Genomic DNA, 26,128 nt, shown 5'->3' on the forward strand with positions numbered 1-26,128 from the left:
CTCCTGTGAGCATACTGTGACGTATGCGCTGGCTGATATATGATGATAAATACTCCTGTGAGCATACTGTGACGTATGCGCTGGCTGATATATGATGAGAAATACTCCTGTGAGCATACTGTGACGTATGCGCTGGCTGATGTATGATGATAAATACTCCTGTGAGCATACTGTGACGTATGCGCTGGCTGATATATGATGAGAAATACTCCTGTGAGCATACTGTGACGTATGCGCTGGCTGATATATGATGATAAATACTCCTGTGAGCATACTGTGACGTATGCGCTGGCTGATATATGAAGAGAAATACTCCTGTGAGCATACTGTGACGTATGCGCTGGCTGATGTATGATGATAAATACTCCTGTGAGCATACTGTGACGTATGCGCTGGCTGATGTATGATGATAAATACTCCTGTGAGCATACTGTGACGTATGCGCTGGCTGATGTATGATGATAAATACTCCTGTGAGCATACTGTGACGTATGCGCTGGCTGATATATGAAGAGAAATACTCCTGTGAGCATACTGTGACGTATGCGCTGGCTGATGTATGATGATAAATACTCCTGTGAGCATACTGTGACGTATGCGCTGGCTGATATATGAAGAGAAATTCTCCTGTGAGCATACTGTGACGTATGCGCTGGCTGATATATGATGATAAATACTCCTGTGAGCATACTGTGACGTATGCGCTGGCTGATGTATGATGAATTGGGTTTGGTCTTGGTGATGCATAAATGTGCATTCCTCACCTGAGGGTTTGTAATAGACCTTGATGTTTTAAAAGGCAAAAGACCACAGCAGATATAAGATGATTCTGTATGTGGGAGCCATGAGAGGAACATACAAGGCAAAGAGGGAGTGACAGTACAGACAATGAATGTAAGACTGACCTAAAGTTAGATGACTGATAATATACTGGGGGTTGACAAGATAAATAGTTGACTTATTTGTACTAAGTGTTTGTCTTTGTCACTGTATGTGCTTTGTGTATTTGTCATGGATATCCCTTGATTAAAATTGGTTCACAGCCAAAGAAAAAACCCACGTGGTATTTTTATTTTTACTTTTTATTTGGTATATTTTTATTTTTTATGAGCTCATTTTCTGAATTTTAATTGTACTGTGTTTAGCATTCTTGGTTTTTAAAGGAATTGTTTTTTCTCTTTTCAGTCCACTACATGTTGGATTGGGGGGTGTAATTAACCTTTCGTTTGTTTGCAGGAGTGAAAGAAGAAACCTTGGCCATTTAATTAACATGTAAATACAGTGCACAGTAAATTGTTCATTCCTGCAGTAGTGAAAAAGGAGTCCATCTACCTAATATAAGATTATATTTTATGACTTATTTTTGAGTTTTAACATTTTTTATTTTTTTGGGAGCTCCCGTGCAAATTGGGTTTTGAAGAATATATATGTTAAATGATTTCAATGAATGCTAGTTTGTTAATGTCTTGATATAGCTTTGTTCACCTACGCCTGAGTCATGCAATGCAAATGTGTGGGCACCCAAAGTGTGTGTTTGTCTATGTATAAATGAGAATCTCTTCTGCTTACTGAATGAGAGCATTAGGTGAAGCCAGAGTGTGTGTTGATGTAGTGTGTATATTATGAAAAAATAATTATTTGTTAGAATTGGGTTAATAGCGAATTGGTTTGGGTTCGGTTTTCCTTAACATGTAATTGTACTGATTGTGATTAGTAGTAACATTATTTTGTGATCTCCATGAACACGATTGTACTGGTAATTATGATCATCGTTCTTATGCAAATGCGATTGACATGAATCTGATGTGTTTGATCAGTGTATAAGTCAATACACATATGATATATATTTTATGTAGTATTATTATCTAGAGTAGAAATATTTGCTACAGTAGAAAATTTCAAAGGTCATTCTGGGCACAATTAATTTGGACCAACAAACCTACAGTAATTTTGTTTGATTCATTTGATCAAGGGGTGGAAAACAAGCCACCAGGACTGAGTTATTTTGGACTGTTGCTTTGGACTGAGTTAGCTCTGCCAAGACTTTGGAACTTTCAAGTATGATTGTGAACTTCACTTTCCCTCAGTGCAGGTTGTGTCTTGTGTGTAGACTGAAGATGTCCAATTGAGCGCTGAGACTGAGCCCAGATGATGCTGAACCGTCAACCAGGGTGAATCCTCATGACTGCCAGCTGATGCAAATGGCATATAAAGTGAGGCCCTGAACAGCTGCAGCAATAGAAGATTAAAGGTACTCTTATGCTCAGCCATGGACACCTGCATTTCCCTCACCCATTGCTTTGGAGAAACGAGGGGTTAATGTCTTGAAGGGCAGGGACAGATTGCTCTTTAAAGTCTGTTCTTTTGCTAACCAGGGAAAGTAGTGAAGTCACCCCAAAGTGATGAGGGCATAATAATCCCCGTGCTTTCCCTGCAACAGAGACCCATTTAAAAATTGCGGTCAAGAAGATCCGAAGAAAGAAGATTTCTACAGACATTTGATATTTCATTACCTGTTGGTCCAATGTTGCTTTTTGTTTTGATTTTTTCCGTTTTAAGCCCAGGATGTAATTTTTTTGCCAAAGCGGTTTTCTATTGGTAGCAAATATATATATATATATATATATATATATATATATATATATATATAAATGAGCAATGCAAATAATGATAAATGGTATAGTTTAGTGACAGGTTAATTAATTAAAGTGATTGAAACCAAGGGGTGGAATGTATACTATGATATATTTTTAATGGTTTCAACACTCCCAATTAATTAATACCAACTATTGATATAGTTTCAATCAGCTCTTTGAACCTTCCTAGAAGGACATTGAAACTTGTTTCAACCAGATGGTCAAAGTGTCCAAGCAGAACAAATAACTGGCTTACACTTATCTACCAACAAAGGACCTTCCTTGCCATAATTAGATTGGGTGTGTTAACTTTCCCCATGGATTGTCAACTGGTGAAATCTCATCTATTTGGCCTCAGGGGGTCGCCTCACTGGCATCCAAGGATAGATACTGTTTAAGTCTCACATTTACTTTGGGACATCAAAGGCTTTAGAGAAGTTTTTACATATAAAAGGAGGGTACTGATTAGCAGAGAGAGAGAGAGAAAGAGATGTGACAGACCAGAGAGGACTGAGATGAGACTATCTGAATAATGTAATGTATGAATAATGCCTGATTCTGATTAATGCATACGTATTTATAGTTTTATACTGTTTATTATTTGATCTTATCACTTTATATAGTAAATCAATTTAGTAATTCAATTCTTGTGTGAGCATTTTCTTATTCATCACAATCCATTGGAACCCTTACAATACACATGCATGTAGTATATATGTGGTATATATGTAGTATGCATGTTGCATGCATGTAGTATATATGTAGTATGCATGCTGCATGCATGTAGTATATATGTAGTATGCATGTTGCATGTAGTATATTTGTATGTTGCATGCATGTAGTATATATGTTGTATATGTAGTATGTATGTTGCATGTAGTATATATGTTATATATATGTATGTTGCATAAATGTAATATATATGTAGTATGTATGTTGCATGCAGTATATATGTATGTTGCATGCATGTAGTATATATGTAGTATGCATGTTGCATGTAGTATATTTGTATGTTGCATGCATGTAGTATGCATGTTGTATATGTAGTATGTATGTTGCATGTAGTATATATGTTATATATATGTATGTTGCATAAATGTAATATATATGTAGTATGTATGTTGCATGCAGTATATATGTATGTTGCATGCATGTAGTATATATGTAGTATGCATGTTGCATGCATGTAGTATATATGTTATATATATGTATGTTGCATGCATGTGGTATATATGTAGTATGTATGTTGCATGTAGTATATACGTAGTATATATGTAGTATGTATGTTGCATGTAGTATATATGTTGTATATATGTATGTTGCATGCATGTAGTATATATGTTGTATGTATGTTGTATATATGTAGTATATTTGTATGTTGCATGCATGTAGTATATATGTAGTATGTATGTTGCATGCATGTGGTATATATGTAGTATGTATGTTGCATGCATGTAGTATATATGTAGTATGTTGCATGTAGTATATATGTTGTATATATGTATGTTGCATGCATGTAGTAGATATGTTGTATGTATGTATGTTGCATGCATATAGTATATATGTTGTATGTATGTTGTATATATGTAGTATATTTGTATGTTGCATGCATGTAGTATATATGTAGTATGCATGTTGCATGCATGTGGTATATATGTAGTATGTATGTTGCATGCATGTGGTATATATGTAGTATGTATGTTGCATGCATGTAGTATATATGTAGTATGTTGCATGTAGTATATATGTTGTATATATGTATGTTGCATGCATGTAGTAGATATGTTGTATATATGTATGTTGCATGCATGTAGTATATATGTTGTATGTATGTTGTATATATGTAGTATATTTGTATGTTGCATGCATGTAGTATATATGTAGTATGCATGTTGCATGCATGTGGTATATATGTAGTATGTATGTTGCATGCATGTAGTATATATGTAGTATGTTGCATGTAGTATATATGTTGTATATATGTATGTTGCATGCATGTAGTAGATATGTTGTATGTATGTATGTTGCATGCATATAGTATATATGTGGTATACAGTATATGTAGTATGCATGTATGTGGTATATATGTAGTATGTATGTTGCATGTAGTATATATGTTGTATATATGTATGTTGCATACATGTGGTATATATGTAGTATGTATGTTGCATGCATGTAGTATATATGTTGTATATATGTATGTTGCATACATGTGGTATATATGTAGTATGTATGTTGCATGCATGTAGTATATATGTTGTATATATGTATGTTGCATATATGTGGTATATATGTAGTATGTATGTTGCATTCATGTAGTATATATGTTGTATATATGTATGTTGCATGCATGTGGTATATATGTAGTATGTATGTTGCATGCATGTAGTATATATGTTGTATGTATGTATGTTGCATACATGTGGTATATATGTAGTATGTATGTTGCATGCATGTAGTATATATGTTGTATATATGTATGTTGCATACATGTGGTATATATGTAGTATGTATGTTGCATTCATGTAGTATATATGTTGTATATATGTATGTTGCATACATGTGGTATATATGTAGTATGTATGTTGCATGCATGTAGTATATATGTTGTATGTATGTATGTTGCATACATGTGGTATATATGTAGTATGTATGTTGCATGCATGTAGTATATATGTTGTATATATGTATGTTGCATGCATGTGGTATATATGTAGTATGTATGTTGCATGCATGTAGTATATATGTTGTATGTATGTATGTTGCATACATGTGGTATATATGTAGTATGTATGTTGCATGCATGTAGTATATATGTTGTATATATGTATGTTGCATACATGTGGTATATATGTAGTATGTATGTTGCATTCATGTAGTATATATGTTGTATATATGTATGTTGCATTCATGTAGTATATATGTTGTATATATGTATGTTGCATGCATGTGGTATATATGTAGTATGTATGTTGCATGCATGTAGTATATATGTTGTATGTATGTATGTTGCATACATGTGGTATATATGTAGTATGTATGTTGCATGCATGTAGTATATATGTTGTATATATGTATGTTGCATTCATGTAGTATATATGTTGTATATATGTATGTTGCATACATGTGGTATATATGTAGTATGTATGTTGCATGCATGTAGTATATATGTTGTATGTATGTATGTTGCATACATGTGGTATATATGTAGTATGTATGTTGCATGCATGTAGTATATATGTTGTATATATGTATGTTGCATACATGTGGTATAAATGTAGTATGTATGTTGCATTCATGTAGTATATATGTTGTATATATGTATGTTGCATACATGTGGTATATATGTAGTATGTATGTTGCATGCATGTAGTATATATGTTGTATGTATGTATGTTGCATACATGTGGTATATATGTAGTATGTATGTTGCATGCATGTAGTATATATGTTGTATATATGTATGTTGCATGCATGTGGTATATATGTAGTATGTATGTTGCATGCATGTAGTATATATGTTGTATGTATGTATGTTGCATACATGTGGTATATATGTAGTATGTATGTTGCATGCATGTAGTATATATGTTGTATATATGTATGTTGCATACATGTGGTATATATGTAGTATGTATGTTGCATTCATGTAGTATATATGTTGTATATATGTATGTTGCATACATGTGGTATATATGTAGTATGTATGTTGCATGCATGTAGTATATATGTTGTATGTATGTATGTTGCATACATGTGGTATATATGTAGTATGTATGTTGCATGCATGTAGTATATATGTGGTATATATGTAGTATGCATGTTGCATGCATGTAGTATATATGTTGTATATATGTATGTTGCATACATGTGGTATATATGTAGTATGTATGTTGCATGCATGTAGTATATATGTGGTATGTATGTTGCATACATGTGGTATATATGTAGTATGTATGTTGCATGCATGTAGTATATATGTTGTATATATGTATGTTGCATACATGTGGTATATATGTAGTATGTATGTTGCATGCATGTAGTATATATGTTGTATATATGTATGTTGCATACATGTGGTATACATGTAGTATGTATGTTGCATGCATGTAGTATATATGTTGTATATATGTATGTTGCATGCATGTGGTATATATGTAGTATGTATGTTGCATGCATGTAGTATATATGTTGTATATATGTATGTTGCATGCATGTGGTATATATGTAGTATGTATGTTGCATGCATGTAGTATATATGTTGTATATATGTATGTTGCATTCATGTAGTATATATGTTGTATATATGTATGTTGCATGCATGTGGTATATATGTAGTATGTATGTTGCATGCATGTAGTATATATGTTGTATATATGTATGTTGCATACATGTGGTATATATGTAGTATGTATGTTGCATGCATGTAGTATATATGTTGTATATATGTATGTTGCATACATGTGGTATATATGTAGTATGTATGTTGCATGCATGTAGTATATATGTTGTATATATGTATGTTGCATTCATGTAGTATATATGTAGTATGCATGTTGCATGTAGTATATATGTAGTATATATGTATGTTGCATGCATGTAGTATATATGTGGTATATATGTAGTATGTATGTTGCATGCATGTAGTATATATGTAGTATATTTGTATGTTGCATGCATGTGGTATATATGTAGTATGTATGTATGTTGCATGCATGTAGTATATATGTAGTATGTATGTTGCATGTAGTATATATGTAGTATGTATGTATGTTGCATGCATGTAGTATATATGTGGTATGTATGTTGCATGTAGTATATATGTAGTATGTATGTATGTTGCATGCATGTAGTATATATGTAGTATGTATGTTGCATGTAGTATATATGTAGTATGTATGTATGTTGCATGCATGTAGTATATATGTGGTATGTATGTTGCATGTAGTATATATGTAGTATGTATGTTGCATGTAGTATATATGTAGTAACACCAGCGATTGTCTAAACGCTGTGTCTAATATCATGTCCTCACTATATCTGAAACTGAACCTGTCAAAGACTGAACTCCTGGTGTTTCCTCCCGCTACTAATGTACCTATACCCGACATTGCCATTTCCGTGTGTGGTTTTACTATTACTCCCCAGCAACATGCCCACTGTCTTGGGGTCATACTTGACTCTGAGCTTTCCTTTGCCCCCCACATCCGATCACTGGCTCGCTCTTGTCATCTGCACCTCAAAAACATTTCTAGAATTCGACCTTTTCTTACTTTTGACTCTGCAAAAACTCTTACTGTTTCTCTTATTCATTCTCGTCTCGACTATTGTAACTCCCTTCTAATCGGTCTCCCTCTTACCAAACTCTCCCCCCTCCAATCTGTCTTGAATCCTGCAGCCAGGATGATATTCCTCACCAATCATTACACCGATGCCTCTACCTTTTGCCAGTCATTACACTGGCTACCCATCCACTCCAGAATCCAGTATAAACTTATTACCCTCACCCACAAAGCCCTCCATGGCTCAGCACCACCCTACATCTCCTCCCTTGTTTCAGTATACCACCCTACCCGCGCCCTCCGTTCTGCTGATGACCTGAGGTTAGCATCCTCAATAATCAGAACCTCCCACTCCCGTCTCCAAGTCTATGCACGTGCTGCGCCAATTCTTTGGAATGCACTTCCCAGGTCAATATGATTAGTCCCCGATCTCCACAATTTTAAGCGTGCCCTGAAAACGCATTTATTCAGACTGGCCTACCGCCTCAACACATTAACCTAATCTATCCCTGTGTGGCACAGCCAAAAGTTTTACCATAACCAGGTTCCCCGCATCATGTTCCCACATGCTTTATGCATCCATTAGCCCTCTGTGTCTGTACTGTTACACACTTAACATTATGGCTGGTCCATACAATCAGGGCAACTGTTACCACCCACCTTTCGTGTCTACCTCTTTCCTCATAGACTGTAAGCTTGCGAGCAGGGCCCTCACTCCTCTTGGTATCTGTTATGATCTATGTGATTATTGTTATGCTTTAATGTCTATTGTCTGTACAAGTCCCCTCTGAAATGTAAAGTGCTGCGGAATATGTCGGCGCTATAAAAATAAAATTTATTATTATTAGTATATATGTTGTATGTATGTATGTATGTAGCATGCATGTAGTGTATATGTAGCATGTAGTATGTTTTTTTTTTTTTTTTTTTAACATTCAACACATTAGCCGGATGATGGGACTACTACTGTCCCATCATTGGCTAATGTATCAATCACTGTCATGGTAGCAGGCATCGCCCGATGGGACTTGTAGTCCCATCGGACGATACCTGCACAGACCCCCGCAACCTGCACAGACCCCCGGACAGTCGGCACAGACCACCGGCAGGCCGACACAGCCCCCCGGCAGGCTGGCACAGCCCCCCGGACAGTCGGCACAGCCCCCCAGCAGGCCGGTACAGACCCCCGGGCAGTCGGCACAGACCCCTGGAAGGTCCGTACACACCCCCGAGAGGCTGTACAAGGACAGAAAAGGGTTTTTCTTATTCCGATACCGGAAATCCCATAGACTTGAATGGGACTTCCGGTATCGGAATCGGCGATACCCGATACTTTTTTCGTATCGGGCCGATACCATCCGATCCGATATTTTAGGGTATCGGATGGTATTGCTCTACACATGATTTACACAAATTATAATTTCTCGTCTTAACTCTATACTATTTACCATTAGAAGCTGTGTATTTTTGTAATTATTTGTATGTATACATGATTGATTACCAATTCTGTCTCTGTAAAAACAATCCCCTTTAACCCCTTTCTGACATCGGGTGTAAATGTACGCTGATGTCGGTCTACCTCCTTTCATGTGGGCTCTGCTGCTTTTCTCGCTCATTATGGGCCTAAATCCTGTACATCAGTGACCCTGTCATGTGATCTCGGGTCACCGATGGGTTGGCATGACAACCAGAGGTCTCCAGCAGACCTCTATGGTTGTCACTGTCGGATCCTATGAGTGCTGCCCAGTGGTCGGCGCTCATAGCAAGTGAGCAACTCTGCTACATGCAGGTGATCTGATCATTGCCTGTATGTAGCAGAGCTGATCGGGTTATAGCAGCTTCTAGCCTCCTATTGAGACTATTGAAGCATGCCTGTGGAGACATGGGGTGGTCAGCGCGCACCCCGGTCCGCTGGCCGAAACTACATGGATCAGGGATCATCCCACCGAATGCCGGCTCTTTCTTTAACATGGGCATAGCGCTAAACAGACAACACACAGTGAGGGTAAAACAGTGTGGCAATGCTTTATTGAACCACAAAACAGGCAGATAACACATAGAACAGTCCCAGCACAGGACCCAAGATGGGGCACATTACAGAGTCTCAGCCTTCCACTGATTTGCTACCATGGTCGCTACCCCACCTGTGGCACGCACAGAGAGGAGGTAACGACAAGCGTAGGAAGATGACAATCCATTCAGTCCATACAAGGTAAAAGGCCAGTTGATCCGAGGATCACAACCTGGCTTCTCCAAACTTCTCTATGGTTTAGCGATGATCAATGGAGCAGATCTGTATTCTTCCAACCAAGGCTGAAAATCCCTAGGTTGTTTCCTATAGAATGATAAATCCGTGTCCCTCGTGATGGAGCCATGATGTAAAATGGCTGCTGTCCTGTCTCTGGCACTTTTGAGATGTATAGATGTCTTGGCAGAATCTCTCTGGCTGTTTCTCTCAGTCTATTTATACAGAGGCCTGTAACCTATTTTTAGACTTAACAAGTGTCCCTCATTCAGTATTTACATAAAGGGTAAGAATGGAGATGAGATTATTATAGCATTACTTGATTATTTAAACTATTTGCATAGTTTTTCCCTCTGCTTTAGAAGCCAACAAACTGGCTCCAAAACACAATGCATAATTAGCATATCAGCAAACATCACTAGTGATCAAGGATAAGCGCACAATAAAAATCAATATTACCAGCTTACGCAAACAAAAGTCTTTTTTCTTGACCAACCAGAAATCAACGCTTAAATTTTAAAGCCAACATACAGATAACATTCTATTATTCTTCGTTTGCTAAAAATAGCCGTCTGGTTAACTAAGATACAATGCTGTATGTCTTCACAATGCCAAAAGTAAAAAAAAGTTTTAAAAAATATATAAAAAATATATAAAAGTTCAAATCACCCCCCTTCGCCCCATTCAAAATAAAACAATAAAAAGAAAATAACACATATACATATTTGGTGTCGCCGCATTCAGAATCGCTTGATCAATATAAATAAAGAATTAACCCGATCGCTAAGCGGCATAACAAGAAAAAGTCAAAATGCCAGAATTAGGTTTTTTTGGGTCGCCGCAGCATTGCATTAAATAACGGTTGTTCAAAAAATTGTATCTGCACCAAAATGTCATTAAAAATGTCAGCTCGGCTCACAAAAAATAAGCCTCCACCCAACCCAAGATCACGAAAAATGGAGATGCGACGGGTATCGGAAAATGGCGCCATTCTTTCATACTTTACCTAATAAAGAGTTATTTTTACTGATAAATGCTTGTTTTGAGTCATTTATTTTCTGTTGGTATTTGGTTTATTCTATAAAACTCCCATATAATATTCTCACCTTGAATTTATCCTATAAAACTCCCATATAATATTCTCACTTTGAATTTATTCTATAAGACTCCCATATAATATTCTCACTTTGAATTTATTCTATAAGACTCCCATATAATATTCCATCCTTGAATTTATCCTGTAAAACTCCCATATAATATTCTCACCTTGAATTTATCCTATAAAACTCCCATATAATATTCTCACCTTGAATTTATCCTATAAATCTCCCATATAATATTCTCACCTTGAATTTATCCTATAAATCTCCCATATAATATTCTCACTTTGAATTTATTCTATAAAACTCCCATACAATATTCTCACTTTGAATTTATTCTATAAGACTCCCATATAATATTCCATCCTTGAATTTATCCTGTAAAACTCCCATATAATATTCTCACCTTGAATTTATCCTATAAAACTCCCATATAATATTCTCACCTTGAATTTATCCTATAAATCTCCCATATAATATTCTCACCTTGAATTTATCCTATAAATCTCCCATATAATATTCTCACTTTGAATTTATTCTATAAAACTCCCATATAATATTCTCACTTTGAATTTATTCTATAAGACTCCCATATAATATTCCATCCTTGAATTTATCCTGTAAAACTCCCATATAATATTCTCACCTTGAATTTATCCTATAAAACTCCCATATAATATTCTCACCTTGAATTTATCCTATAAATCTCCCATATAATATTCTCACCTTGAATTTATCCTATAAATCTCCCATATAATATTCTCACCTTGAATTTATTCTATAAAACTCCCATATAATATTCTCACCTTCAATTTATCCTATAAAACTCCCATATAATATTCTCACCTTGAATTTATCCTATAAATCTCCCATATAATATTCTCACCTTGAATTTATCCTATAAATCTCCCATATAATATTCTCACTTTGAATTTATTCTATAAAACTCCCATATAATATTCTCACCTTCAATTTATCCTATAAAACTCCCATATAATATTCTCACTTTGAATTTATTCTATAAAACTCCCATATAATATTCCATCCTTGAATTTATCCTGTAAAACTCCCATATAATATTCTCACCTTGAATTTATCCTATAAAACTCCCATATAATATTCTCACCTTGAATTTATCCTGTAAAACTCCCATATAATATTCTCACCTTGAATTTATCCTATAAAACTCCCGTATAATATTCTCACCTTGAATTTATCCTATAAAACTCCCATATAATATTCTCACCTTGAATTTATCCTATAAAACTCCCATATAATATTCTCACCTTGAATTTATCCTATAAAACTCCCGTATAATATTCTCACCTTGAATTTATCCTATAAAACTCCCGTATAATATTCTCACCTTGAATTTATCCTATAAAACTCCCGTATAATATTCTCACCTTGAATTTATCCTATAAATCTCCCATATAATATTCTCACCTTGAATTTATCCTATAAAACTCCCATATAATATTCTCACCTTGAATTTATTCTATAAAACTCCCATATAATATTCTCACCTTGAATTTATCCTATAAAACGCCCATATAATATTCTCACCTTGAATTTATCCTATAAAACTCCCTTATAATATTCTCACCTTGAATTTATCCTATAAAACTCCCATATAATATTCTCACCTTGAATTTATTCTATAAAACTCCCATATAATATTCTCACCTTGAATTTATCCTATAAAACGCCCATATAATATTCTCACCTTGAATTTATCCTATAAAACGCCCATATAATATTCTCACCTTGAATTTATCCTATAAAACTCCCATATAATATTCTCACCTTGAATTTATCCTATAAAACTCCCATATAATATTCTCACCTTGAATTTATCCTATAAATCTCCCATATAATATTCTCACCTTGAATTTATCCTATAAAACTCCCATATAATATTCTCACCTTGAATTTATTCTATAAAACTCCCATATAATATTCTCACCTTGAATTTATCCTATAAAACTCCCATATAACATTCTCGCCTTGAATTTATCCTATAAAACCCCCATATAATATTCTCACCTTGAATTTATTCTATAAAACTCCCATATAATATTCTCACCTTGAATTTATCCTATAAAACTCCCATATAATATTCTCGCCTTGAATTTATCCTATAAAACTCCCATATAACATTCTCGCCTTGAATTTATCCTATAAAACTCCCATATAATATTCTCACCTTGAATTTATCCTATAAAACTCCCATATAATATTCTCACCTTGAATTTATCCTATAAAACTCCCATATAATATTCTCACCTTGAATTTATCCTATAAAACTCCCATATAATATTCTCACCTTGAATTTATCCTATAAAACTCCCATATAATATTCTCACCTTGTATTTATCCTATAAAACTCCCATATAATATTCTCACCTTGAATTTATTCTATAAAACTCCCATATAATATTCTCACCTTGAATTTATCCTATAAAACTCCCATATAATATTCTCACCTTGAATTTATCCTATAAAACTCCCATATAATATTCTCACCTTGAATTTATCCTATAAAACTCCCATATAATATTCCATCTTGAACACACGCCGTGTGCATCATGTTTTTGTACAATTTCTGAATAATATATATAGGTTCTCCTCGTCTGAGTTATTTTTGAAGGTCAACAAAATACGATTTTCCTGTAATTCATTTCTCACACTCTCGGTATAATAATGACTTTTCCCTGTGTGGGGTTTTTGATAAAGAGGTTGACAACTAGTTGGACAACCCCTTCTCATTCCTCATGTTTGGTCCTGTTACAATAAAAACACTTACACAAACCTCCCATGCTGGCACCGTCTCAGTGGTGTCGGCACTTGCGTTCTTCAGTCTCTTTTGAGGTTGTTACATCATGTGAGCCCTGTGCCCAGTCAGCGCTGACGTCACTGTCCCCACCTTCGGACAAATCAAGCATCATGAGGCCGTCAGAGAGCAGCCGCAGCCCTGGCTTCATAATGATGTTCAGTCCAAAGGAAGGAACAGTGAAGCTGCCGCTGATTGGGTGCAGGGCTCGTGTGATGTGAGAACCCCACATGAGCCCCGGGACAGTGAGTCTTGACACCGCTGAAGAGGAGCCGGCACGCCAGCGGAGTATGAGTGTTTTTATTTTAATGAGGCCAAACATGAGGAATGAGTTCACTGAGAAAAAAAAAAATATATATATATACCGTATTTTTTGGACTATAAGACGCACCTAGGTTTTAGAGCAGGAAATTAGGAAAAAAAATTAAAGCAAAAAATGTGGTCAATTCTGTACTTAATATCCCCTATCCTGGTATATATGGTCCCCTCACCCCCATCCTGATACACATAGCCCTCTCATCCCTATCCTGGTATGTAGGGCCCCCATCTCATCCTGGTATGCAGGACCCCATCATTATCATAGTATGCATGGTCCCATCCCTATTGCCCCATCTCATCCTGGTATGCAGGACCCCATCATTATCATAGTATGCATGGTCCCATCCCTATTGCCCCATCTCATCCTGGTATGCAGGACCCCATCATTATCATAGTATGCATGGTCCCATCCCTATTGCCCCATCTCATCCTGGTATGCAGGACCCCATCATTATCATAGTATGCATGGTCCCATCCCTATTGCCCCATCTCATCCTGGTATGCAGGGCCCCATCAGATAACATAAAAAAAATTACAGTTACCTACCCGGCGCTCCCTCGCAGCGTCCTGCTCCGGTGCCAGCAACTGCTTTATGCTTGTAAGCAGCACATGGCAGGGACCTCATGCGTTGCTCACAAGCAGAGCACAGCTGCTGGAGTACTCACCGGGACTGTGCACACAGAGAGCAGTGAGTATTCATTCCTCTTCAGTAGCGCGCAGTGTCAGCCACCGGCTTCCTGCTGCTGCCGGCAGTCACATGTGCCACTAGTCAAGAGAAATGAATATTCATTGGATTCATTCATTCATCAGGAGACTATTTAATATTGAACTATATTCAAGCGGGACTAGACAAAGAAAACCCTAAAATCATGTATCATGTTAACCGAAACAGTCAGAAAACTAGCCACATATTGGCAGATCCCAGACCTCACACTATATACTGTGTAAGTTTATAAGCCCCTCCAGTGTCAGGAATAGATAGTATGTGACAATACCGTATATACCGCTCAGGGAACACTTACCTTTCAGAGATAATTTCCATATTCATACTAAATAATGGCACAGATCTCCCAGACATTATGACTGCACATATCCCTAGTCTTTATAACGATATTGCACTCATTCCCTGACAGACCGCAGCATGGTCATTAGTTAGAAGCTGCTAATGATCTTTGGAGCAGGTAAGTTTTCCCTGAGTGGTACAAATTGGGCCGTCTGAAAACTGAGTTTAGTCTAGGACAATTTGTCTGCAATACTAATTACAATTTATACTCGTGTATAAGCCGACCTGAGTATAAGTTGACCCCCCTAATTTTGCCACAAAAAACTCGGAAAACTTATTGACTCGAGTATAAGCCTAGGGTGGAAAATGTAGCTGCTACTGGTAAATTTCAAAAATACAAATAGATACCAGTTAAAGTAAAATTAATTGAGACATCAGTAGGTTAAATGTTTTTGAATATCCATATTGAATCAGGAGCCCCATATAATGCTCCATACAGTTCATGATGGCCCCATAAGATGTTCCATACATAATACACCCCATATAATGCTGCACAAAGGTTAATAAAGGCTCCATAAGATGCTCTATAGAATAATATGCCCCATATGCTGCTCCATAAAAGTTATGGCCCCATAAGATGCTCCATAGATTATGCCCCATATGCTGCTCCATAAAGGTTATGGCCCCATAAGACATTCCATAGATTATGCCCCATATGCTGCTCCATAGATTATACCCCATATGCTGCCCCTGTCACGGTCCAATTCTTGGATCCGTGTCAGATTATGGATTCCTTCCGGTAAACCTTTTTTTTCCTTTTCAGGCTTCTGGGGCTTAATATGGGTTTCTGCCCCTGGTGGCCACAAGTGTCACTACAGCCTGATAGGCTCTATTGGTTACCTTTTGCCCCCCGGTGGTCACTGGGGTTATTACATGTTTTTGGTCCCTGCTCATGTGACCGCTCCTCCTTTGCTATATGAGGTCAGCTGGTCTATCAACAGGTGTTGGTGATAGCAGCTTTTCCTTAGTTGGATTCCAACCACGGTGAAGGGAGCAGCTGGCTGAGTTGGTAACCCTAGAATGCATACCTGGGGCCTCGCAGGCCCGCCCTGTTAATTGTTTTCTATTTTCTGCAAGATTACTTTAGTTAGAATTTTGAAACTCTAGGTATTCCTCAGGTATATAGTTGTTTGTCATTTCCAGTTGTTCATTTATTTTTATGCTACAGACATTTCGGTATAACAACTCTTTTTTGTGAATACCCCATATTCACATACCTGGGGCCTTTTAGGCCCGTACTAGGTTTACAAGTGATCCTAAGTCTTTTTGTCTTCACTATTGCTGGGGAAGACTTTGACTCAGTCGTTATGACTCTGCTGTTGCTATGAAGAGTGTGAATTCTGCCTGACTACATGGTCTTGTGATCTTGGGAAGGAGGCTCCCTCACAACGTCATGCGTCTCCGATGTCATCATAGATCCTGAACACTGTTCATTGTGTGCTACTTGCTGAAGAGACTTTGTAGGAAGGCGTCAGCTTTCTTGTTTCTTGAAAAAGAAACTTTCTGAGTTCCAAAAATGCAAAAGCTTCTACTGCACCTAAAAGAAAGTGGTGACCTGCTGAAGGTGAGAGGAGGGGGGCTGCACTTTACCCTTAGCGCACACACTAACAAAGAGTGTACAACCCTGATTGTAATCTTTTTTTTTTTTCATTTTAGTTTACTGACTTCTAAGGTTACAATGGCACAGTCTACATCCAGGGGTTTGACTGACCAAGAAATCAAAGCAATCATTTTTGATAGTGATGAAGACAGTGAAATTTCTTTGTCTGATGAAGAGTACATGCCACCAGCTAATGTCTCTACTTCATCGTCCAGTGATTCTTCAGATGATGAAGAAGTAATGGATCCAGCAGAACGTACAAATAGAACATCCAAAACTAATGTTTTTTGGAACAGTACTGCTGAGGTTCTTGGACGAACCCCATCACATAATATTGTAAGAGTTGCTCAAGGAACTGTAGGAATTCCACAATTCCTGTCCAAAAGAGATATGTTCTGTACATTTTTTTCAGATGATATTGCAGATGAGGTAGTTTTGTGTACTAACTTAGAAGGAAAACGTATCACTTCAGGAAGAAAAAAACATGGAAAAAGATAACAAAAGAGGAACTGTATGCTTATATTGGCCTTACTCTTCTGGCAGGGAGTACAAAATCATACGATGTTCCTATCAGAGAACTCTTTATGAACCCTTTTTCAGATCCACATTACAAAGCTACAATGTCAGTCAATAGATTTGAGGATATTCGGAGAAGCCTTCGTTTTGATGACAAGAGAACTCGTCCTGTCAGTTGTTGCGGTCATTAGTAAAGTAGAAAAGGAACCTTTGAAAAGAGATATTCCTGCAGCATGTTTACTGCAACTTTTTTATAAAAAACTTTTAGACAAAAAAACATTATTATAAAGAGTTATATCGAATGCGTATATTGGGCGTTTTAAGCCCGTTCAGTTACTCTTTTGTTTTTTTTTGCACATAGTAATGTTTGAATTATTCACATCTTAGGCTGTGTTCCCACTGGCGCTGGGGTCTGCCAGGAGGTGATCCGTAATGGATCTGATCTCTTGGTAACTCCAGTTAAGGCTCCTGGAATGCCGGGATTCCGCCAGCCTTAGCTGGGGTCACCAGGAGGTCAGATCCATTACAGATCTCCTCCTGGCAGACACCAGCGCTAGTGGGAATGCATCCTTACTTTGCAATTTTCAAATAAACTTTGAAAATTATTTTTGTTTGAGTTATTCCATGTTATTTGCACATGGGCCTAAAAGGCCCCAGGTATGTGAAAGTGTAGATTTTTATGGTCATGCGTTCTAGGGTTAAGCCACTGCTGAAACCTGGTGAAGTGGGCAGCTGGCTCTGAGGTATAGAGCCACTGCTGAAACTGGTGTTGAACTCTGTCTGCCCGGTATCCGCAGCAGAGTGAGATGGTGAAGGTGGCAGCTGGCTGAGGTGTCGAGCCACTGCGAAAAGTTAATCCGGTGATGCACTCTGCTGCCCGGTGCTGCAGCAGAGCAAGATAAGTGTTTTTGGTGTTTTCCCGTTTGTATATTTTCCTTGGTGTGTATTAGTACAGCGGTGGGGAACAGTGTCTGCATCACCCAGTTCCCTAGAAAGGGATAGGTGCAGGCTGAGTTAGGGACACAGGTATCCTGCTCGGCGACAGGTGAAGAGCCTGTATAGGGAACGCTAGGAGTGTTCAGGGACACTGCCTCAGGGGAGTGCAGGAGGTCTCCACGTCCCCGTTTCCTATTGCAGGGCCCACCATTGTAACTGTTTTCCCTTCCCCTTTGTCTTGTTGTTTGTTACCGGCCTGCGGGTCGTGTCACACAGGACAGTTACACGTGTTGGTCTTGTTGTTTTAGTTACCGACCTGCGGGTCGTGTCACACAGGACAGGTACATGTGACAGCCCCATAAGTCGCTCCATAGAATAGGCCCCACATGCTGCCCCATAAGATGCTCCATAATTATGCCCCCATATGCTGCCCCATAAGATGCTCCATAGATTATGCCCCCATATGCTGCTCCATAAGATGCTCCATAGAATAAGCCCCATATGCTACTGCTGCAAATAAAAAAAGTGACATAATCACCTCTTGTCGCTGGGGGCCAGGTGCCGGTGTCCTGAGCAGGTGGGGACACCGGCAATCTATGGGGGACAGATGCTGGTGTCAACGCTGGGTCAGGACCCGGCACCTGAGATATTCATCTGTCCCCATTCCAATGCTGCTCGCCGCTGTCTGCCGGGTCCTCTGTCAGTGGCCTTCAGGCAGCAGAGGGCGCACACTATCTACATCATCACACCCTCTGCTGCCTGAATGTCACTGACAGAGGACCCAGCAGACAGCGGCAAGCAGCGTTGGAACGGGGACAGGTGAATATCGCATATAGTTACCCCCTCCTGGCGTGGTCTCTGCAGCCCTGTTCTCTCATGCCTGCCTTCAGCGGTCACGTGGTATTGCTCATTAAAGTCATGAATATGCGCATATTCATGACGTTAATGAGTGGTACCACGTGACCGCTGAAGGAAGGTGCCTGAGAGCATGGGACAAGCAGGGGGGCTGACACCTCCCACTCCCCCTCCTCCGCCGACCTTCTGGCATTTATGACTCATGTATAAGCAGAGAGGGGGACTTTCAGCTCAAAAAAATGGGATGAAAATCTCGGCTTATACGCGAGTATATACAGCAGTTACAATACCAAACTAGGGAAGTCCCTATAGGAGAAAAAACACAAGCATCTGTACTGTATTTTCACAGACTATCTATTCCTGACACTGGAGAGGCTTATAAACTTACAAAGTATATAGTTTGAGGTCTGGGATCTGCCAATATGTGGCTAGTTTTCTGACTGTTTCGGATAACATGATTAATGATTTTAGTTTTTCTTTGTCTAGTCTCGCTTGAATATAGGTCAATATTAAATAGTCTGCTGATGAATCACCTTTGGCGAGGACGATGAAACCCATAGAAATGAGAGGCTTGGAGAGTGAGTGTGTAAACGTCACCTTACCCTATATACTGAACTGTGGGATATATGTTTTTTCTATTAGTCATCTACTGACTAACCTTCAGGGGGCAAATTATGGGTATAGTTTTAGATTTGGAATTAATAAAGTTTAGTTTTATCCTTTTGTCAGCAAACATGAGGAATGACAAGAGACAACGCATTTAAGAATATTCAATTTTGGTTAAAACTATTTCAACACTACGAACATAAAAAAGGCTTCTCTCCTATGTGACATCTCTGATGTTTATTAACACTTGATTTCCAAGTATAATATTTCCCACATTAAGAAAATGAAAAAGGCTTCTTCTCTGTGTGACTGCTCTGATGGCGATCAAGAAGCACTTTCTGGTTAAAATATTTCTTACAATCTGAACAGGAAAAAGGCTTCTTCCCCGTGTGAGTTCTATGGTGATCAGCCAAATTTGATTTCCGGTTAAAACATTTCCCACATTCTGAACATGAAAAAGGTTTCTCCCCTGTGTGAATTATCTGGTGATTAACCAATTGTGATTTCCGGTTAAAACATTTCTTACATTCTGAACATGAAAAAGGTTTCTCCCCTGTGTGAGTTCTTTGGTGCCTAACCAATTCTGATTTGTTGACAAAACATTTCCCACATTCTAAACAGGAAAAAGGCTTCTCCCCTGTGTGAATTCTCTGGTGCTTAACAGAATCTGATTTACTGTTAAAACATTTCCCACATTCTGAACAGGAAAAAGGCTTCTCTCCTGTGTGGATTCTCTGGTGCTTAACACAATCTGATTTACTGTTAAAACATTTCCCACATTCTGAACAGGAAAAAGGCTTCTACCCTGTGTGAGTTCTAAGGTGACTAATAAGATGCTCTTTCTTGTTAAAACATTTCCCACATTCCGAACAGGAAAAAGGCTTCTCCCCTGTGTGAGTTTTATGGTGATTAACCAAATTTGATTTCCGGTTAAAACATTCCCCACATTCTGAACATGGAAAAGGCTTTTCCCCTGTGTGAGTTCTATGGTGACTAATAAGATGCTCTTTCTTGTTAAAACATTTCCCACATTCCGAACAGGAAAAAGGCTTCTCCCCTGTGTGAGTTCTATGGTGATTAACCAAATCTGATTTCCGGTTAAAACATTTCCCACATAATGAACAGGAAAAAGGCTTCTCCCCTGTGTGAGTTTTTTGGTGCCTAACCACTTCTGATCTATTGATAAAACATTTCCCACATTCTGAACAGGAAAAAGGCTTCTCCCCTGTGTGAGTTCTATGGTGATTAACCAATTGTGATTTCCAGTTAAAACATTTCCCACATTCTGAACAGGAAAAAGGCTTCTCCCCTGTGTGAGTTCTATGGTGATTAACCAATTGTGATTTCCAGTTAAAACATTTCCCGCATTCAGAACATGAAAATGACTTATTTGCTTTAGGAGCAGTTTGTTTTTTAATGCCTGTTTTGTGACTTTGATTTTCCTTAGTAGTCAGAAATGAATCAGAAGATGGGACCTGTTTCATAGGATCAGATGACAGATCTTTGCTGTGAATGGATGATGGTATATCTGGAGTAATGGCATTCACTTCAGTTGTATCTTGTAGGATCTCAAGATCATTAGATTTAAAAATTGAAGATGTCAGCTGTCCCCCTGATATCCTGGTACAGTCATCTGCTAAGATAAAAAAATGATTTTTTTAATAACATATCCTTGAGTTTTATATTTTTAAACATTTCTACTTAAACTGTCCATAAAAATGGCAAGCTATGTAAAAAACTTTAATTATTTACCAAGACAATGACTGTTCACAGTCTAATAGAAAACCTTGTTGGATGAGCCAGTAGTGTGTGGTGTTCAACTGTTTGTTCATTCTGCCTCCCAAATATCGAATAAAAAAGGAACCAATCAATGTTATGTAGGCGAAAATAATACCAATTCTCATCTCACAAAAAACAAGACCCCACTCAGGTCCATAATTTGTCAATAATAAAACAGATAAGGCAGGCTACAGTTAGCGCTATAGTTAGGGTTGGGGTAAAGTTAGGGTTACTTTTAGGTTAAAGTTAGGGTTAGGCTAAAGAATTAGGCTTTTCTCAATTGTCTCCCCAATAATTTGGTCACGTCAGTCATGTCAGAGTTTTCTATTTCCGGAAAAAGAAATAAAAACAAATAAAATCACCCATCAGTTTTATAGTGCAGAGGAGGCTTATGCACTTTTTATGTTCTGACAGTGAAGAAAGTGCAACAACTACTACACCAGCATACCCCTATTTAAAACTCTGGTTGAACTTAACATGGGGGCTTGTGGGACCATTTGCAAAAACCGTTTCCACAATCATTGGTCAGCAAAAAGTTCCGAAAGGGGCAGTCAGGGGCTTTACACAATGGAGAGCTGCTTGTCCTTAAGTATAATAAAGATATTTTTATCCTGAGCTCGATCCACACAGATGCCACAAGGGCCACTGCAGACCAACAGGGATCCACTACTCCAAAACCTGTGTCTGTCAGTGACTACAACAAATATATGGGGTGTGGACCTTGCAGATCAGGTTCTACAGCCATACCAGGTATCAAGAAAATCATATCTCTGGTATACAAAGTTAGTCATGTATTTGGTTCAGGTGGCCACATATAATTCTTTTGTGTTATACAAAAAAGCCGGAAATGCAGATACTTTCCTTGATTATCAGGAAAAGGTCACTGAAAATCTTGTTTTTGAAAATTTTGTCCCCGCCAATCCTTTAGAATGTGAAGATGTGAGAAGACTCACTGAGCGACATTTTATTGCACTCATCCCAGTAACTGAAACAAGAAAGAACCCCCAGAGAAGATGTCGTGTATGAGAGAGGACTGAGGCATGATCCCCGCTATTATTACCCACAATGCCCATCACTGCCAGCCTTATGCCTCCATGACGGCTTTATAATCTTCCACACAGAACCACGTTTTTGAACTGTTTTGACATTCAAGCATTTGGTTTATTTAGTGACAGACACATTTGAGTAGAGCTGACTTAACAATTTCTGGGGGTAGGTGGGGGGAGGTCTCCAGAGACACAAGCTGGGCACAATATGCTATTGTGAGGCTTAGAAAAAAAACTACATCCAGCAAAATGTCACCGGCGATGGCGGCTCCTGCGCAGTAGCATCTATAAGTAAGAGATAGACGCTACTGCGCAGGCGCCGCCATCGCTGGTGACATTTTGCTGGATGTAATTTTTTTTCTAAGCCTCACAATAGCCACAATATTATAGGCATTATCAACAATAATATCAATGCTATTATATGCATTATGTAATAATGGGGCAGGTCAGTGAGGGGTCAGCGACCTGACATAAGCCAATACAGAGGAATATGTAATCAGAGCACCACATAAAGCCCCGCCCACAGCCCCGCCCACAGCCCCGCCCACAGAGCATGAGAATCTCATTAACTGAAAACTACAAATACAGATTACACAACAGTAAACCAGAGTTGCCCTCATTTATGGTGGACCATTGGAGCTACTATGGATCCTGAGCAGAAGATTAGAGAAAATAATATTGCTCCCCATTTCAGGAGAGATTGTACAGTAATCTGAATTCCTTAGGATCAAAAACATAATGTAATTTATGACGTGGAGAGAATCCATGACACCAGGGCTGGAGCCAACACATCTCCTGCAGGCGGGAATAAATGTATATTACAGCCCTCAGCCACGCACAGCTTAGAGATCTATCATGGCACAGGTGGAATGTTTGTCCTGGAGATTATCACAATCCTCCTTGAAGTTAGTTGGTTTTAATACAAATTGAAAAGTCAGGATAAAGGGAAACTCTGCTGTTATTGGACAGAAATTCACACTTGGCCTCACTGCACATTTACTGTTGTCGCTCATAAAAGGGAAGTTTGGCCAGAAAGACTGGACCTGGTCTTGTAGGGACCATGAGACATTCAGCAGCACAGAAGGGAGAGAAGATTCATCCGATAAGATCACAGGGATCTAGGAAGCCAACAGCATCATCACCCTCCGCTTTCTCTTACAGGCCCAGCATAAGATTTTTCTCCAAGTGATTTTCTATCTTGTCAGCACATTCTACGTACACTGTCATTTGGCTTTATAGTTTACAGATCTGGGCAGGTAACGGTCAGCGTCTCCTAATGTGAAGGAGAGAATGGCTGATGAAATCAATTATTAAACCTTATATACAGTAAGTCAGTTCAGATATGGTTTACCAAGATGGCATCTGTGTCTTCAGACAACACCCTGGAAGGAATCCTTGGAATGCAGAAGCTGAGATACTGGATACCATATATGGAAGTGAAGGTGAAATGGACCTAACATAGACTGACACTGGCTACTCAGAAGATTGTGTGACACCCATCTCCTGTCACTTTGTCTTTAGAATAAACTTCAGTTGTGTGCAAGCCTTTACTGAGAAAGGAGTAGACATCTAACTCTGTGTTCAGTGTGACTCTTCAAGCGCGCACTCGGCCTATATTAGTTCAGGTACAAGCAATCAAATAGATCTCGCTTTATGGGATCACCCTCACACTAATCCCAGGGGGTAGGTGGATCCTCCAGGTCGTAAGTTCTATAGAAAAGGGCTTTCAATGCCCAAAGTCATTTGAACAGTTTTGGGTGGAGGAGAATGTTGTGGTCTAGAGGCAAAATGGTGACCATGGTAATACGGCCGGACTACACCACCGATAAAGCAGCCACAGCCGGTGACTGAGAGGAATCTGTGACTTCTCTGCATTCAGTGGTTACTACTCACCTGGGTAGTCATATGTGGGAATCTCCTCTTTACACCGCTCATCACCCCTCACATATGTCTCTGTAGGATTAATATGGGTCAGATCTTCACCCTGAAACAAATATTGTAAAAGTCACAGACAGATGGAGAAGTCCCATCTATGATCAGCTCTAATCCTGCCATCTCCACCGTTCTCATCACACAAGTATAAAACATATAATACTGGTGGATAAAACAAGACTGAGCACAAGACCTTCACAGCCGTCTACACATCATAGGGGAGATCTCCTGACACCTTCTCTCCATCTACCTGATGATCCTGAGGAGCACTGGGATCTTCTTGTTTACAGTCCTGTGGAAGAAGAGGACGGGGACATCTCTCTGGTGTTGTCCTGTTACTGGATAGATCTGGAGGAAACACATACAGGGACTGAATTCATTCTCTACATACAGATAATTATAGGCCGTGTGTATTTAGTCCTGTCTATTACCTGGAGATGTGAGGGGCTGGGGAACCTCCATTATGACGTTCTTGTACAGATCTTTGTGTCCTTCTAAATACTCCCACTGCTCCATGGAGAAATAGACAGCGACATCCTGACACCTTATAGGAACCTGACACACACAATGATACCGTCATCCCCCGATCCCTTCATAGTGTTACTGTATAATGTCCCAGCATTCCCAGCAGTGTCACCTCTCCAGTCAGCAGCTCAATCATCTTGTAGGTGAGTTCTAGGATCTTCTGGTCATTGATGTCCTCATGGATCAGGGGGTGAGGTGGAGGCCCCGTGATTGGGCTCAGGGGTCTTCCCCATCCCTCAGACACAGGGTCCTGACAGTGATCACTAGAGGTCTTCTTCACCACTGTGTAATCCTGGTAATGGAGAGACACATTAATAAATCTCACTACAGACATTTCCAGAGTCCTCACCTCTCCAGTTCTGTCCATCTGTTATTCCCATAGATAAGAATGATGTAATGTGACGTCATCAGAATCTCTCACCTCTCCAGTGAGATGGAAGAGGATCTCTAGGGTGAGGTGTAACATCCTCTCCGCCATCTTGTCTCTGTCCATATCCATCCTTGATGGGTAAATCAGGAAAATTCTCTTCTGTAGAAGATCTTCACTGAGAGGATCCGATATTGTAGAGACCTGAATGAGAAGAAGATGATCCGATGTAACATCATAAGAATCCTGTGTAATAATACAATTACTGGAGATAATAAGGGAAACATATGAGGAGATTTATTATCTTACAGGGTTTAGTTTTCTTCCCTGACATCTACTAATAAAACCTATATATTTAGGCCACAGACAACAAGCAGTTTCCTCCTCGGAGTCGGCAGCTGAACACGTTCCTCATAGACTCATCTTCCATAACGCTAATTCTCGTCTCATTACCGACACTGGAATCGGCATTAGCAATACTGCAGGAGA

At 38.6% G+C, this 26,128-nt stretch overlaps 2 protein-coding genes across 2 annotated transcripts in view; both read right to left on the reverse strand.

Annotated features, from left to right (window-relative positions):
• Positions 1–25,839, reverse strand: part of LOC141082275 (uncharacterized) — a 135,620-nt gene extending 109,781 nt beyond the window's left edge. The window contains exons 1-4 of the mRNA XM_073566216.1: positions 25,694–25,839; positions 25,385–25,564; positions 25,179–25,302; positions 24,998–25,095 (exon numbers count right to left, since the gene is read on the reverse strand). Of these exons, the coding sequence (XP_073422317.1) occupies positions 24,998–25,095; positions 25,179–25,302; positions 25,385–25,564; positions 25,694–25,771 (480 nt within the window). The 5' untranslated portion in view covers positions 25,772–25,839. The remainder of the gene's footprint in view (positions 1–24,997; positions 25,096–25,178; positions 25,303–25,384; positions 25,565–25,693) is intronic.
• Positions 20,209–22,535, reverse strand: LOC141082337 (uncharacterized). Its single transcript, XM_073566284.1, has 2 exons — positions 22,517–22,535; positions 20,209–21,623 (listed from the first exon to the last, which is right to left on the reverse strand). The coding sequence occupies exons 1-2, from the start codon at positions 22,533–22,535 to the stop codon at positions 20,791–20,793; spliced, it is 852 nt and encodes a 283-aa protein (XP_073422385.1). The 3' UTR covers positions 20,209–20,790.
• Positions 25,840–26,128: the final 289 nt, after the last annotated feature.

Source organism: Dendrobates tinctorius, unplaced genomic scaffold, assembly GCF_039654945.1.
Source record: "Dendrobates tinctorius isolate UK_male_01 unplaced genomic scaffold, ASM3965494v1 ptg000017l, whole genome shotgun sequence".
Taxonomy (NCBI): domain Eukaryota; kingdom Metazoa; phylum Chordata; class Amphibia; order Anura; family Dendrobatidae; genus Dendrobates; species Dendrobates tinctorius.